Source organism: Furipterus horrens, unplaced genomic scaffold (assembly GCF_987537825.1).
Source record: "Furipterus horrens unplaced genomic scaffold, mFurHor1.1.pri manual_scaffold_1, whole genome shotgun sequence".
Taxonomy (NCBI): domain Eukaryota; kingdom Metazoa; phylum Chordata; class Mammalia; order Chiroptera; family Furipteridae; genus Furipterus; species Furipterus horrens.
Window position 1 is genome coordinate 81603770 of NW_028327171.1, and position 17934 is coordinate 81621703.

The following is a 17934-nucleotide window of genomic DNA, read 5'->3' on the forward strand; positions in this document are numbered from 1 at the left end:
AAAAAGAAACACACACACACACACACACACACACACACACACACAACCAATTGAAAAAAGATCCACCACATCACTATTGACCACTAATAAGCAAAAATTTATATAGGTGGGATGGGAATAAGACTGGAAAAAAATAAATAAATAAAATCTTAGGAGATGTTTAGAGGAAAGGGAAGTAATTTTGAGAGGATAGAGGGAGAGGGAATACTAAGAGTGAGAAATGAAAACCAAGCAAAGACAGGGAAAATTTTAAATTTAAAATGAAAAAAAGAAAGGGCTGAAGGAAGGCAAATGAAGTAGGGAACAGTAAAATTTGAGATTTTAAATGCAAAAAATAATTAAAAAGTAGGAATAAAATTGAAGAAATGCAACAGCCACCATATCCACAACCAATGAGCAAAGATTAATTAAGGTGGAGAGAGAATAAGGGTATTTTAAGAATGGGAAAAATACTGTGAGCTGTCTGATGACAACAACAAAAAAGTTTTGAGAGTATGGAAGCAAGGAGAAATAGTAAGAGTGAGAAATGGAAACAAGTCATAGTTAGAGAAAAGAACTAGAATTTAAAATAAAAGTAAAAGGAGGAAATAAGAAAGTAAAATGGAGTAAGAGAAAGAAGAGCAAAATGTGAAATTTGAAATAAACTATAATATAAAAACTAGTGACAATATGCACAAACTTGAGGGACAAGAAATGAGTGTTATAAAGCTATGCAGGAGAGAAAATAATGCACATCATGAAGACTGCAATGGAAGTCATCTTAGTAGTATCTAATGTTTACCACTTTCTTCTCTTTCTGGATCTGCCCCTAGTGAAGTCAGATGGTGTCCCATTCTGACCCTACGCAGCCTGTTGGAGACTATAAGCATATCCACAGTCTGTGGCTGTCGCCTTCAGTTGTTAATCTAGTCATTCTGTTATCAGCAGTAGGCTTAAGCACCACGGGGTGGGGCAGAGCAATTACTGCCAGCAGGGCTATTGTCACTTGGAGGGGAGTGGTCTGAGTAAGATGACTCCTGCATTATGGGAGATGAGTCAGGATGGAGATCCTATTGGCTACTCCCTCAGTTTTCTCCCCAAAGCCACTCACCGCAACCTCTCCTCAAGCAGCTTTTGTCTACTCTGAACCCCTCTTACTGGAGCCCAGGGTAAGTGACTGCAAATGAACTTTTATGCATTGGCCCTTTAAGAGGCTCTCTGTATCTCCAGCTGTCCCTCCCTGGCAGACAGAAACTCTGCTGCTTTTCACAGCTGGACATTATATGGGTTCCTCTTCAGTTCTGATGCTATAGGCTGGGGAGCCCAGCTTGGGGTTTAGACCCCACATTTCTCAGGGGGAAACCCCTAGACACTAAAATATTTCTGTGGATCTTCAGCTGCCACCCATGAGAACCCAGCCACACTCTTGCATCTCCTCCACATGCCATACCAGTCACATTGTGATGAGTGGTTTCTTCTCCTGTCTATTGTTATAAAGCTTCTCTCCAACTAATGTTCAGTTAGTTATTCAGGATGATTTCTCCACAATTTAGTTGTAATTTCAGATTGGGAGGAAATTAGTGTAGTTTCCACTTTCTCCTCCGCCAACTTAGATCCAACCTACAACACAACTTTTAATTGCATATATAATCTAATTATTTAAAATTAAAAATAAAAAACAGAGTTAATACCTTATAGAAATTCCACGGGACCTATTGAAGCTACTTCCATAACTCGGAGTGGTAAACTCAAGAGAGTGAGATGAGGAATGATGAGAATGAGTCACAGCAGAAGAGAGGGGCTTGTATTTTTCACATAAAGAAATGTAGACTTTAATTGCTTAAGTAGAACTTTAGTGATTATGTAAGCTAAATCTACTAGAGTGCCCTAGAATCTTACACATAGTAAACATTCAATGAATGCGTGTGAAATAAATGAATTTAATATATGCGTAAATAAGTCTTGAAAGTGACTTAGTAAGGTACATGATAGAACTAGAACCAAGATGAAGACCAAAATGGTAGTATTCCAAACCAGAATTCTCTCCATGCTGCCTTCTTTTGATTATGCCATGTTACCTCTCATTATAGAAAGAAATAGCCAAAACAACTGGGCACCTGAGCCTTCCTTTTCATTAAGTTACAGTTTCAGATTGAATGCTAACAGGACCCAGATTCTAGCAACAGCATCTTTAATTAGTATGAAGAGTTGAAACTTAGAGATAAAGCAAGATTCAGAATTTTAGACAAATGAAAGATTCAATGTGACAGCAAGATTAGACTCCCAGAAAAGCCTTGATTTCTATCTCTGGGAACGAGCAAGGATATTAAGCTGCAGATCTGCCCACAGGAAAAGAACCATAAGAAAAAGTGAACATCTCTAGACAACAATACATAAGTCTCTGTTTGACAATGTCCTATATTCATATTATTTGGGTCTGAACTATTTATTTAATGTATGTGGATACAAATATATAAAATAGGAATTGTATATATATATATTATTTTAGGAAATAATATACATAACAATATATTAAAGTACATTGTTACTAAATGTTTCTCCCACAATTAATGTTATTACCTGTGTTTATCTAACATGCATGAATGCAGAAAACCATCAGTGCTCTCAGCAATGAGCACCCACTGTTCTACCCACTGTCTAGTGTGCTTGGCAACCCATAAGGTTATGCCTTTGGAGCTTCACTTTATGGCATTTATTTACTGTATGACAACCTGTCTTGACCCATACACCTGTGCAAATAATAATCCTGGAACTGCCACAAAATATTTTAAAATCATATTTTTGTAAATTAATAAATTCTTATAAATGATTGATAATATAAGGACTTATGGACTAATAAATAGTGCAGTACTTTGAAATTTGTATACTTAAATTATATATTTGAGAAAACATACAGTTGAACAATGTAGAGTTTACACTGCTGACTCTTGGGCAGTAGAAAATTCATGTGTATATTTCGTGTGTATATTTTGACTCTCCCAAAACTTAACTATAGTCGTTTTTGGTATACACTGGGGATTTGTTCCAGAACCCCATGGATACCAAAATATGCTGCTGCTCAAGTCACTTATACAAAATGATATAGAACAATACATTTTGTAGGGCCTCTGACTCCAAAGATTCCCAACTACAGATTGAAAATACTGTGTTCAGGAGCTCCAGTGGCGCAATCCATTAGCACGCGGTACTTATATGAAAATACTGTGTTCAACCCACAGTTGGTTAAATCCATAGATACAAAACCAGGATATGAAAGCCAACTGTATATTTATTGAAAAAATCTGAGTATAAGTGGACCTGCACAATTCAAACTCATATTGTTCAAAGGTCCAATGTACTGAAAATATAAGAGGTAGGCTTGAAATGCAAGAAGTTAGAAGACAGCATAATTAACAAAAACATAGCAGAAAGAAGAAGAAAATAATTTACAGTAAGAGCAGATATTAAAATTAGTAGAAAACAAAGAAAAAATAGACAAACAAAGCTAAAAATTGATCCACACTTCTGAAAAGATTGATAAAGAAAAAATACAAAAATAGGAACTTCCGGCCAAGATGGAGGTGTAGACAGACATGCTGCATCTCCCTCCACAACTAAGAAGGAATACAACTACCTCAAAACTGGAAACAACCAGAAGTTCCAGAAAATCAAAGCAAAAGCAGAAGTTTAGCAAAGATATAAAGAAGAAATACTCAACCAGACAGGTAGGAGGGGTGGAGCCCAGGTGGAGAGGACACAGTGTGGTGGTGGTAACAGCAGCAACAACAGCAGGCTGGTGGAGGTGCAGTCACGTGTTTTAAAAGGTCAGGAGGGACACCTGGGAACCATTCCCAGCCCCTCACCAGAGCAGCTCACTGTCCCAGCTCTGGGGAAAATCAAGCCTCATTGCTTTTGACTGTGCAAATCAGTGGGGGTTGAGACGGAGGCAGAAACTGCCAGTCTCTCAACAGAGTCCACTTGTTTAAAGGGCCCCCATGGACCTAGAACATCCGCAAACCCACCTACTCTGGGAAGACAGCCAGGGCAGCAGCTAGAGGGGCGCCAGTCTGGCGCAGAAGTGGGAGAAGTGCCTGGAAAAGGGGCAAGTGGTATTGTTCCTTCTCAGACCCCTCCCCCGCATACAGCACCACAATGTGGTGAAACAGGTTGCCTGTTACTGATGAATTCCTAAGGCTCCACCCCTTACAACATAACGAGAGTGACAGCTCTCCCTGGGAAATAAAAACAAACAAACACAGAAGACTTCCGGACAAGACAGAGGCCTAGACTGACACGCTCTGTCTCCCTCCACAATTAAGAAGGAATACAACTACCACAAAACTAGCAATAACCAGAAGTTCCAGAAAATAAATGGAAGCCCAACATATAAAGTTATAAAGAAGTGGTGCTCATCCGGACAGGTCAAAGAGGTGAAGCTGGGGAGGAGAGGTCAAGCTGTGCTGTCTGCGATAAAAGATTTCAAACTTTAAAAACCAATTAATTTATTTTTCCTTTTACCCACAGGTCTACCCACGGATAGCGCCAGCATTTTGGCACTACCTGCGGGTAGAAGTGAGTAGCGGGTACTTGAACTTTCCCACCTTTGCTCCTTGCTCCCTCCTGGTGTGGTCTGATCGGATGTGCCCATTTTGCTCAAGATGCAGCTCTCATTCTGTGCAAACATGCTCTTCCACCACCACCATTCCTCAGAGTAGGATCAGAAATCCAAATCACCAAAAACACAGTGCAGTTTATATAAGATTAATCATCTTAAATTTCCAAATCAAGACCATTATCATATGCATCCTAATGATAAATAACTAAATGCTAAATTATGAAAAAACATGCTTATATATCCTTTTCATCTATACTTTTGATATTCTGGGTATAATTTCTCAGTTTAACTTTGGAATATCTCTAGGAAAAAGTAGAATAACTTTGCTTCATTTCCATTTTCTTCTTTTCTGTCCCCAGGAGCATGAGCAGCTCACCTATTCCTCCACAAGGTCCAAAGCCCCCAGTGTCATCATCACAGGTCTCAAGCCAGCCACTAAGTACATATCTCATATCCGAGTGAGGACTACAGCAGGATACAGTGGCTACAGTCAGAAGTTTGAATTTGAAACAGGAGATGAAAGTAAGTTTTCACACAAGGATATAAAGTAAGATGTCAATTTACTACCATTCCAATAGTTAAAAATCAGATGTCCCAAAGGTTTAGTAATCTTATCAAACAGGATTCTGTTAATACAGTCATATCAGTTAATGTTTTAGTGTTATCATTAAATACTTCCATGAAATGACTTGCATTACCGCAATTGTAATGTGGCCCAAATATGTCTCTTTATGCAGAATTCATCACTTACACTATAACATAGCATCTCAGTGGGTGGTGCTACCCTAATTGTTCACCAGTGTTGCAATCATGATATGATACTAATGAAAACTGGGAGAGAATAAAGCCATGAGCAAACAACTTCAGCAGTTAGTTCAAAATTATGCAGCTTTGGCTTGTTATCTCAGTTACATCAATAAAAACAGTGATCATGAGATGGATTCCACTGAAATGCACATTATAATTTGAATATAGGTACATGAGCTTAATTATAAACTCAAATTAATTTCTCAGCCTCAACACATTGAAAACCAAAATGGGAGATAAAGGGAGTGAGAAATGTCAACATCATGTAACATAAGCCTTGAAAGGCCTTATTCATTCTAAACCTAGCTCTACCATTGAATTTGTTTTTGGCTTTCAGATTAATCTTACTGCTCTCTTTGTAAGGATAATATGGGTGGTTCTTGCAATGCTCCTGATTAGAAAAGTGTCTAAACATCTAATCATAATAAAATTATATTTATATCACTGATAAAATACCTATATTCATATAAGAATCAAGAATAGAAAATTTATTATAAAACTATTTATGAATAATGGCAATAAAAGCTACCATTTATTGAGCCTCTAATAAATATCAGAAATGATGTGATGTGTTTACATGCCTTATCTCAATTAAGCCTTTCATCATTCATTGAGACAATTGTTATTTTCCTAATTTTACTTGTGAGAAAACAAAAACCTAGAGAAGTTGAGCCATTTGTTTAGACTCATGCAGCTGGTAAAGAAGCTAAGCTAAAATTTGAGGGCTGTTGTCTGTGCTCTTAGCCACTCCATTATCCTGCCAAGTCTTTTTATTTGAATTATTAATAATGCTAATGATAAAACCACTAAGTAGGCCACAATTTTTCTCTAGTCTGTCACTCCCTCAAAGTGATGGAGCAAATGTTTTCGTTATTTTTACACTGATGAACACTATTGATCCATAAGAAATTCTTTGTCAAGACTTAGGACAGGTGCAAAGCCAATGAAGCAACTCAAGCAAAGTTTGCTTCAAGGAAAAGTCACATCATTGTCCTGTCAAGGCTCCATGTATTGCATTCCTGCACCTCTGTTCTCTTACTTTATTTCACATATGAAGAAATTCACCTAACTTCTTAAAAGTATGACATTTTGAGTATTATTTCATTAATTTAGAAATTCTCAGGCAGTTTCATAGGGCTAAATCTAGGTAAGTCATTTGTGTTCATCTGAGACTTCTAGACAAGGCACTCAGTCTAATAAGAAAATAATAAGTTCTGATCTAAATATGAAAAATTTGATTTAGTTTTAACTCTAAATATCAGCTAGTACTTTCAGATGTTATATAAAAGAAAGATATTTTGAAAATCCTTAGCAGAAAAGTCCCATATTCACCAATGACCCAGTGCAATATTTATTCATTTGGCAGAAAATGTAGAAGACACTTAATATATGCCATACTCTGAGTTCTGGGGATAAAAATAAAAATAAAAGCTATTGCCTTCACATAATTTATAGTCCAGATTTGTGGGAAGAAAATGAAAATTTGAATTAAAAATTCAACATTGAATCACATGTACTACCATAAAGATATGTAAAAGGTGCTATGAGAGCATAGAGAACAGGCCCTACTTCAGCACAGATGGTTTCTGGAAAACAAAAAGTAGGGGATTATTCTTGAAAGGGGAATAGTAAAGGAATAGCAAAAGCACTCAGGTCTGAGAAAGCATGAAAAATTAAAGAACAACAAATAATTTGGTGTGGTTACAGGGAAGAGACATGGAAAGTAAAATGGTGGGAGCTAAAGGTGGAGAGTTATAGGGGCTGAAATGAAGATGCTTTTCTGGTCATATTAAGGATATTGGGTTATGAAGACATTGAGGATCCATAGGAGGATTTAATTGGGGAATAATATGACCAGTAACAGGTATAAGATTATGTCAAGCAATTGACACAAATTATAATTTTAATTCTGACAAGACTATATCTTTTTTTAGAAACATAAGTAGCTTTACCAAAATCTGATAACCAATCAAGGGAGGTGCAGGATTGGAACCTTATAACCATCTGATAATGTCAGCAGTGGACAGTAAAAACCACATAGTGAAAATCACATTTTGAATTACTGATTTGTAAGTACCATGAAAGTGACTTTTATTAGACCCTGCAAGAGACAAAGTGGGAAGAATCTGAAAAATGTTTGTCTAAAGCTGGAGTTTGGGTACATAGAATGGCTCCCAAGTCAATTTATAGCCTAAGGGAAAGTCATTTAAAGGATCATTTTTTATCTGGCTAGCTTTAAATTGCATTTTCAAAGTATGCTGTTTATATCCAGAAGAGAATTTCAATGAATAATGTCATAGTAGGATATGGATAGGTTTACTATAAATTTAGGAATATAATGATGTGAATCCCAATCTATAACATCAGTCTTTTTCCCTCCATACCTTCTATCACATCTTTAAATTTTTATAGCTTTTGTTTTTCAAGTTGTGTCTAAACTTGTAATGTCAACTTTATTATTACATCTTCTCATGTCTATTCTGTTTAATTACCTAACAATATATATGCATAGAGATGGGGTGTGAGTTGAGGAGATTAAGTCATCTCATTTAATGGCCTGCTTCAATTTTTTTTCAAATTAAGCAAAATTCTCTTAGGCATACCTATTTTACTTGGTTCAACTTTCAGTTTGGTAATAACAAGTAAGACAATAATATAAAATATGAAATAATTTCTCAAATTCATAATGTTCTTAACCACTTGTGCTCTACAAACATAGTGACATCTGAGGAACAATCATGATGACCTCTCTTGCTTGTCCACCCAGTGGTTGAACTTTTTTCCAGAGTCAGAATATGCTAGTGGAAACTGGCTTACAAACGTAAAGGTTACTAATTGTAACTGCTAACATCATTAAAAGAGCCACTTTAACCAGAGCTATTGGTTTCCTTTCTTCCTAAGTCTATAGAACAATCTTATTTTTTAAGTATATGTGAAGATAGATATTGGTAGATAGATACCAATAGATACACAGATAGAAGATAGATAGATAGATAGATAGATGATAGATTGATGATAAATATATAGATAGATACATAGATAGATATTCACTTATAATCACAAAATACTTTCTTTTTGTGTTTTAATGCTGATTATTTCATATGTCCACTGTTCTCACACTGCACTTGTGTATAAATATGTTCACTAACAGCATTCCTTGAGTGCTTATTATATACTAGCCTTTTTATTAGGTACTGTAATTGATTCCTTCACCTTTGTAGAATAAATTGATCAAAATTCCAGTAAACTACAGAATCAGTAGTAAGAGAATAAGAATATATAAATATTCTAAGTGGGTCTCCTTGAAAGAGATAAAAGACATGTGGTAGTTAGGAGCTTTCTATATAAGAATTTTCTCAGAATTAAAATAAAATTTATATTATACCACAAAGTATCAAAGATACACATACAAATATACACACATTAAAGACATCCTTTTGGACTATATGTATGAAACAACAAGAAATTTTAATGACTTCATATTTTTTATTTATGCTCTCATTTTCTGAAGATAATGTGCTTCTTTTCAACGAAGAAAAAGATGAGAATTAAAATTAAAAATTTATCCACATAACTAATAACATCTATATCCTTATAAACTGCTTTAAAATATATTTGATTTAATTTTTAATAACATTGAAATTATACCCCACTTTTTAAAAAGTAATACAAATAATTTTAAAATAAGGAAGTCAAACATCTGTTCTCACTTAAAATACCACCATATTTCTATAATATGCAAATGTATTTTAGAAAGAGAAGATAATTTTATGTCCTGTAAAATTGCAGCCAACTTGAATATTTTACTTAAATACTGGAACAGAACTTGTGAAGCTATCAAAAGGAAATGGAATATATAGCTTAAATACAATTTTTTTTAAAAAAACTGAAATTTTATACATAAAAATTAGCAATTTACCTCTACCATTGGCTAATAAATGGTTACTCAAATGACCCTGGAGAAATATGTTGCCAGCATATAAGCAATGCCTTCCTTCTCTCTAAAAAGATTAATTAGACATTAAATTTTAACATGTAAATTTAGGTTTTCACCTATAGGCTACATAAAGCATTTCAGAGCACAAAAGCCACATCTATCAACATTTTTAAATGTATTATTGGCTAAAAGTAGTAACTATGAACTATATTTATATCACATAAAGTAAATAATGACACACAAATCATCATGATCAACATTGAGTAACCAAACTATAAATTATTAAATAACAGTATTTCAAAATAGAACCTTATGTCATGTCTTACATGTTTATACTGAAAAGTTATGTAGATACAAATGAATGAATTTAATCACTTAATTATTTTGAAGATATTTATAATATTTAGCTAGTTTTAGTATGATTTTATCTTTAAGCAATTTGATTAATTTTAACAATTTATAGATGGGAAATGATCCTGATAATTAAGGAGCAAAATTCTATCTGTAGTTCCTCTTCCCTAATATATTTCTTATCTCTCTGCTGACTAAATTTCTTATACTCTACTTTGTACACTTAAAAACTCAAAGTTATTGGTTTTTTCTACTCAATAAAATGTGAATTTCTCAACAAATATTCAAGTCTTCCTTTAGTCTAATCCAAATTGACATCATTCCTGTCCTATTTCTCTCTAGTTCACATATACTCTGGGAAAATGTATGGATGCTTTAAACAAAAAAAAAACAAAAACAAAAAAAATCTTTATTTCTAAACTTCTTTTATGACTTCCAATAGGTATATTCAGAAACCTATCATATGAAAGGGTGAGGCAGGAGAGCTTGTATGTACGACCCATGGGCATGGACTTGCGGGGGGGATTGTTGTAGAGGGGGTGCTGGGCGGAGGGGAGCAAAGGGGAAAAAATTGGAACTATTGTAACAATATAATCAATAAAATATACTTTAAAAAAAAGAAAAAAAAAAAAAAAGAAACCTATCACATCACAAATGGTTAATCCAGCTCACTTGCTGCCCCTCCTGATGTGTTCTGACCAGTCCAGCAAGAGATCACCACTCTTTGCTTGGACTTTCTATAGTGTTTTATTGTGCAAAGGCTTAATTTTTCACTAAATTTTTAGCTCTTTGAGATCAAAAACTATATTCTATCTTTGTGTCTTAAAAGATTTATTGTACATAACTAGTTTTTATATGCTTTTAATCAGATAAATGAAGAACATATAATTTTCAAAAGGCTAAAATATGAAGAAATAACATGTTGTCTACCAGTCAAATATTTTCATTTGTCACCTATAAGCAATGTTGCTTGTTTTGTTTTGGGTAGCAAGCTATAACTAGCTTGAGGCATGTAGAAACAGATGTGCATTTTTAATTACAAATTAAATGTTAATTCTAAAATTTGGGGGGCATTTAGGTAGAGTTTAATGAACTTCTTGTTGTTGTTTAACATGTTTTCCTCCTTAAACTTTTTTTTTAAAAATCTCAATTATATTTGATCCCACCTATTGGTCAAAAGACACACAATCTGCTTCAATTAATTAGGATAAAGTTAGCAAAATTATTATTAACAGTAGCCAAACATTTTGGAATGTTTATTAAAGGTGAAGCATGAAGCTGAAAGAGGACCAGCTGACCCTGGTGAAGTCATAAAAAAGTTAATTAATCATGCAGGAGGCAGATTTCATAATTATGAGTCCCCCTAGAGGAGGATGAATTTCAGAAATAGGACATTAATTTGAAATAATCTCTAATCAATAGTACACTTTCAATGTTAGCATCCATAGCTATCTAACTGCAAACATCAGTAGGAAAGAAAATATTCTAGCAGTTAGGTTATTTGGACATATATTAGCCTACCTTATGAGGTAACGAAAGCTCTTTATAATAAAAACAATTTTTTAAGCTAGTTGGATATTTATTCAGCATGTCATAATGGAAATCTCTTGCTTTTGTTTAGGAGGTTGTAATAGCAGTTTAATAAAACTTCTAACATTGAAATTTTGTGAAAACAGATAATTTTTATTGAGTTCTAATTATGATTCAAGCTCTATTCTTTATGGCTATAAGGCACTTAATCTTTGAAGTGGGTACTATTACCATGCCCATTCTATGGATCAGAAAACTGAACCACAGAGACATTTAGTAATTTAGCAGTTTTGAAATGGGATATTATGGCATCAGACCCTCTTCATACTAATGCTCAAAACCAGTACTGAGTTTCCTTTCTACCCATTCATTGTTTTTACTTTTCTTATTCACCTTGGTCATTACTTCTAATTTTCTACGTGATTAATTTTTATTCTTACCTCCAATTCTTTACCCTCCCTTAACAAATTATATTTCTTCCTAAAACAATGGATGTTTGAATATACACACAGATTTTCAGAAGACTATAATTATTTGTAAATCACCATGTCGTGTTTTTCACTGACAAAAAAAAGATACTTTGCTACAATTTTGCTTGTATCAAATAAAGATTTAAATAATGGGAACAAGGCCTATGTACTTTAAGACAGATTGAAGACCTTAATATGAAATATATTAAAGATCATAACTTTACTAACTGTGCTGGAAAGAAAATCATTAACTATTAACAGGTATTTCGACTTATAAAATGTGCATCTCAAAGTACAGTGTTATAATTTGGCTCATATCTAACAGTAAACTAACAAACAGCAGTGAATCTATTTCTTAAAGCAGAATATAAGTTTATTTATCAGTTTGTACAGAAAAAGATATGATTTCTTGGAAATATAAGCCATTATTACTTGATTGGAAGTTTTTTGAGATCAGAACCATTTCTTATTTATTTTTGTACTTTCTACATTGCTTTGCATGTGCCTGACAAATGGAAGGCATTCAATGAATATCAATGAATTAAATGTTTTCCAGCACACATTCAATGAATGTACATCTGTTGTTTCAAACAAATTACATGTATTATTCTACCTATATATTTTCAAAATCTTCCTTTTATTGTTTATTTTGTGCATCTATTAATAACAATATGCTGAATGCTGGTCAAAGAGTACAGAGATTCAGTTATGATGACTATAGTTAATACTCTATACCTGAAATTTGCTACAATAATAGACCACAAATGTTCTCACTATATTCATGCAAACCCACACAGTAACTATGTGAGGTTATGGATATGTTGATTAGTTTGAGTGTGGTAGTCATTTCACCATGTATACTAATATCAAATTATGATGTTGTACACCACAAATATAAATAATCATTATTTGTAAATTGTATATACCTCAACAAAGCTGGAGAAGAAAACAAAGATAATAAATTATGCTCTTTGTCCTCAAGAAACTCACCTCTAAACCATAAATAAGAATTCCTTATTAATGTCATTCTCAAAGTCTAATTTTAAACTGACTTGATTTGAGATGAGATGGATTCTTTTTATCAGCCATCATATAAATTGCCTCCATTTTTCTGTCAAGCTGTTTGATGTTACAACCTTGAATTCTTTTAGAGAGCAAAAATGTTTCTTAGACATTTAAAATTGTTCCAAATTTAGTGAAAAATATATTCTCTCTATATGTAATAGTACTTGAGAATATAGAGCTGTTCTTAAGACAACGCAAATCAGCTTTATTGACTTATAACTTAAAGTGGCTTTTTCAATATCTTATTTTAGTTGCTAGAAAAGCATCAAGACCAAAGTAAAGAAAACTTAATCTCAATATGTTTGTAGAGAGCCTGTCTGTACCCGCTGATATGATTCTTAATCACAGTTAACCTCTCACTTTCATCTGTTGCATGATCCCGTACTAAACTCAAGACAGGATCAGGAGTATTGTGTTGGTCAGTAGTTACTTCTGAAAGTGTCTTAAAGCACTGGGGGAGTTCCAGCTGGCTGTAAAGTGATACAAATAGAGATACAAAGATTCTTGTAAAAAAGGTAGAAACACATGATACCTGGTGAAATTGTCCTTTGGGAAGTTACAGACCACCAGATAACAGAGCAAAGGGCCCTGGTTCCTTTCATAGCTTTACTTCCTATTTCCCAATTGAATTCTATCCACATGGGAATCCATCATTTTTTAGAGCTGAAAAATTTAAGAACTCATTAAAAAAGTTGTCAAAATGCCCATTTCAGATGAAAAATATTTTATATAATACATATAAATACTAAATATTATCTGCCTGTGTAAAAAAAAAACATAGACATAGTTTGAATATTTTATTTGCACAGTACCAATATGAAATAAAATAATTCTATATTATCCAATATAACATGTTTAAAATTTGTATTAACCGAGTGTAGTATGTCTGTTTTTATTGTATTTCATTTTGAAGTCACAATGCTGAATAGACAGATATTTATAAAATAAATCCAGCCATCTCTACCAAGACCTGTGTGAAGAAGTAAGAAGCAGAATAATTAAGTTGTGTTATGCTTTAATTTTTCAAAGGAAAGAGTAGTTCAGTGAATTTAAGTTGTGTAACAGAAATTCTTGCCCCAAAATAGCAGGGGCCCTTTAAAAGATTTAGCTGTGTGTGCACAAACCAGAGCATGACATGTGTGTGCACATTACTGTGCTATAAAGTTAGGCAAATGCAGAATGTGGCAACCTTACCACCAGATATAAAACAACTGATTCACAACAAACTGAATTTTATATTCTCTTATGCTTTTGAAAACCTGAGCATCCTTTTAAAAATGCTCTTGCACTACAGTTACTTTAAATTCGGGTTGTCTTATATTTGCTGTATACAAAACCAGAGCAGACTCAATGATTTTTTCAACATTAATTTTAGCATTTCTGTAAACAATAAACATTGCAATATTATTTACTGAAGTTAGCATACATATGTATAAATATATACATACATAATACATATGTTCTGCATTTGTACACACATCCTATTCTCATTCTGAGATGAAAAAATGAAACTGGCAATGTTTTCAATATTGTTGCATAAGTAGTTACCCTTGAGTGTGAGCAGAGTTTATTTCTGAATTTAATATAAAGTTCGTTGCGAAGTTTGACACAATGAGAAAGTGAAGTGCACTTGAAAGGAAGCAGCAAAAGCGAAAGCAAGCAGAAGGATGTTTAAGTGTTTATTTATTTAATCCTTAACTCAATTACAAAATATTAATGGATGGGCCAGATATAGAGCTAGGCACTGGGGATGCAAAGATGGACAGGATAAACGTATTCCCTGCTTTCACAAAAGCTAGTGAAACGTTCCGAAAATTAAACGAGATTAAAATAAAAGGTTATGTGTGATGTCTCAGGGAACACAAGGAAAAAAACCCAAACAAACTAGCATCGAGGAAAGTTTCCAAAAAGAAGTAATATGTTAAGAGACTTTAAAGTTAAATAAAAGCTGGCCATGAAAATGATGGGGGTGCAGGGGGAGGGGAGGGGTAAGAGTATTGGAGAGCTTTTGTTCTCTCCTGTGTGCATATGTGCAGGTGCAAAGATGAAAGAGAGTGTGGAACCTTTTAGTAACTGAAGGAATTTCAATATGGCTAGATCCCTTGTTCTCTAAACGTGGGCCCTGAACCAGAACCATCAGCAACATATTAGAAATGAAAATTTTCAACTGACCCCATCCTAGACTTACTAAATCTAAGGGGACCCAGCATTCTGTTTTAACAAGCTCTCCAAGTGTTCTGATGCACACCAGAAATAGAGACCTAAAAGTTTCATCAGAGAAGACAGAGGTCGGTAGACCGGTAGACGTAAGGAGTGACGGGGCGGTGGGAGGGGGATATGGTCTCGGCTAATCAGATATAAGACAAAGAGCTGAGTCTTAGGCAGGAGTCATGCAATGCCATTCCTTGCCTTGTTACAGAAGCTAAAACCTTCTCTCTCTCTCCTTTTTTAAATTTGAGTTGTTGTTGTTTTTTTTTCATTTGTTTGTTTCTTTGTTTTTCCCCCTTCTTCCAGTTATCTGTAGTTTTGGAGACGGGCAAGCAGTCAGAATGAGTTTCCCATAACTGACTGCTCTGAAACCATTGCTAACACATCTAATTATGTCCTCACCTTCATTTTATTCACACTAAAAATAAAACCTCACAAATATCTTTTTCATTGTCACACCTATTGCTGTCATAACTTCCAAATTCCCTAGACACAATTTTAGCCTTAAGAATTCACCTACCATAGGTGCCCGAATCTTGGGAATTAAATTCTAACACATGCTTGCTCTCTGCCAGAATGTAAGCCAGCATATTTCTCCTTGACAAGTTCATATTTGGTCTCTGGACCTTCAACACAGTGAAAAATAACCTGCTCACAGAGCCTCCTGAGAAAACTGGAGCTGAGCCATCCCATGACCTTTAACAAAAATTGGTCAGTTGCAGAAGTCCTCGAAATTATCTGGGAAACTTCATGAATCTAGATATCATAGAGGTAAAGGTAATATGTTAACCAAGCAAAGTTAGATACCAAAACTACTATGCCACACAGAAGTGTCACAGACTTGCCTCAGGCTAGGTTACTTGGCTGCATGTTCTAATTGATAAAGGCAAAATGATACATTCGATTAAACAGTTCAGTTGGTATTTTGGCTTATGAGGATTCTTCACTCTAGACATTAATTTGTCATCAATAAAATTAAGAAAATGTGCTAAATTATTTTCCTTTGATCTAAAAATTGGAAACTTCCTAGTGAAATGATTAAGGACTTGGGCCAGACTAAGCTCTGCCATTTCCTATGTATCAAGACCTAAAGAAAATAATTTAGTCTGTTTAGACTTTGGTGTCCTCATCAGAAAATTAGATATTTACTCATTTATTTGTACACTGATTCATTCAACAAATATTGTTGAGAACCCACTCTATTCTCTGTACTGAGTCCTCTTCTACATGCTATGGATATAGCAGAAACTGACAAAGATCCTTCATATTCTAGAGGATGCATTCTAGAGAGGAAGGAAGAAGAAAAAAAAGAAAACAACCTCCAAATAGTTAGAATGTCAGGTGATACAGAGCTTTGGAATGTTATCTAAATCTCCCAAGGCTCATAGCTGAATGACTTCCCCACATTGTTTGGTCAAAAAGAAGCTGCATGCCTCAGCCATTCCCTCTCCCCAGGGGCAGACAATCCAAGACTGGTCAATGTGAGGTAAAAAGATGAGTCCCATTGTTCAATTCAGGACAACTCACAAGGGCTGTCTCAGCTGAGAACTCCCTAACGTCTGCTGAGGTTTTGTAGCTACCATATCACAGTTGAACTGCTCCATCTTTCTCATTTCTGCTTCTCTCACTCCCCACATGTCCGTGCTGAGGTCACTCCTCCATAAAACTGCTTCACACAAAGCTCCATTGCAGAATGTGTGTGTGCCAGGAAACCCCATATAAGGTAGGTGACAAGAGGTGCTTTGGTGAAATGCAAAGCTGAGGAGGAGGATGGGGAGTGCTTGCCTCCTAATGTGATCATTAAGTGTTAACTATCACTATAATGATAATTATTACTGAGAGCAAGGCAGCTGGCAAAAACTTTGTGGAGGAGGGCCTAAATGTTGGCCTTGGAGAAAAGAAAGAATATAAATAAGCAAAAAGAACAGGGAAAATTTTCATGATAGCAACTGATTCATTCAGTTCAATTTGGCAGATGCTCCGCAGTTAAACAGACAGCTAGAGAACTAGTGAAGAAGAATTTAGGTTAAGAACAGAAGCTTTGGACTTAACCCTGGATTTAGCTCTTTTTTTTTTTCATTTTTTAATTGTTGTTCTATTATAGTTATACCATCTTTCGCCCATTGCTCTTCCCTGCCCCACCCATCACCTGGATTTAGATCTTGACTCTATAACTTCCTAGGTATCAAAATGGACAAGTCAGTTAAGCACTCTGTGTCATTTTCCACATCTGTAAAAATGAGGATATCAATACCACCCACTTTCTAGTGTTCTTGTACGTATGTAATGACTCAGTGCATGTAAAATACTTAGCAGAGTATCCAGTACTCATGTGGTTAAGAGCTTAGAAATGTTGATTATTAATACTGATATTGCTACTTATTTTCAACACTTAAATTCTGTTATACAACTTCAAATTTTTTTTTTAAACCAAAGCAATATTCTTTATTATCTTCTTGCAGGTAGAGACCCTGCTATAGCAATCAACTCACTCCCCAATTCTTTACTTTGACATTTACTCTTCATGCCCATAAGCTTACCCTTGGGACTAGTTGGCTAGTCTTGGTGTTTCTGTTTAATTTTTATAGGTGAAATATAAGAATGAGTGGGATTCCCCAAAATGAGTTGGCCTCCCAAGGCTTAAACACTTAAGAACTGGGTTCATCCAAGGAAGCTCCACTCTTTACCTTCTGAAATACCAGCACAGTAGGCAAGTCAGGCAACCTCCATCAATCCCAGTCTGCAGCATAATCCTGTGGACCCAGAACCACTGTCCCTTCTGCTTCTGTGCTAATCAAATTATTTATGGGTTTGGCCACTTTTCTTTTGAATATTTAAATCATAAAAGGTCTCTGTTGGCACTTTTATTTTAATTCCTTAAATCATAAAAGTCTCAGTGCCAACAAACAACATAGCAGAGTGGTTATAAACTCAAACACTGGCACTAGACTTTCTATACTTAAATTCTGGTT

The 17934-nt window shown here is 34.6% G+C and overlaps 1 protein-coding gene across 1 annotated transcript in view; it reads left to right on the forward strand.

The window, feature by feature from the left end:
- Positions 1-17934, forward strand: part of LOC150021354 (ephrin type-A receptor 6) — a 917557-nt gene that overhangs the window by 577170 nt on the left and 322453 nt on the right. The window contains exon 7 of the mRNA XM_090276016.1: positions 4954-5116. Coding sequence (XP_090132142.1) covers positions 4954-5116 — 163 coding nt within the window. The remainder of the gene's footprint in view (positions 1-4953; positions 5117-17934) is intronic.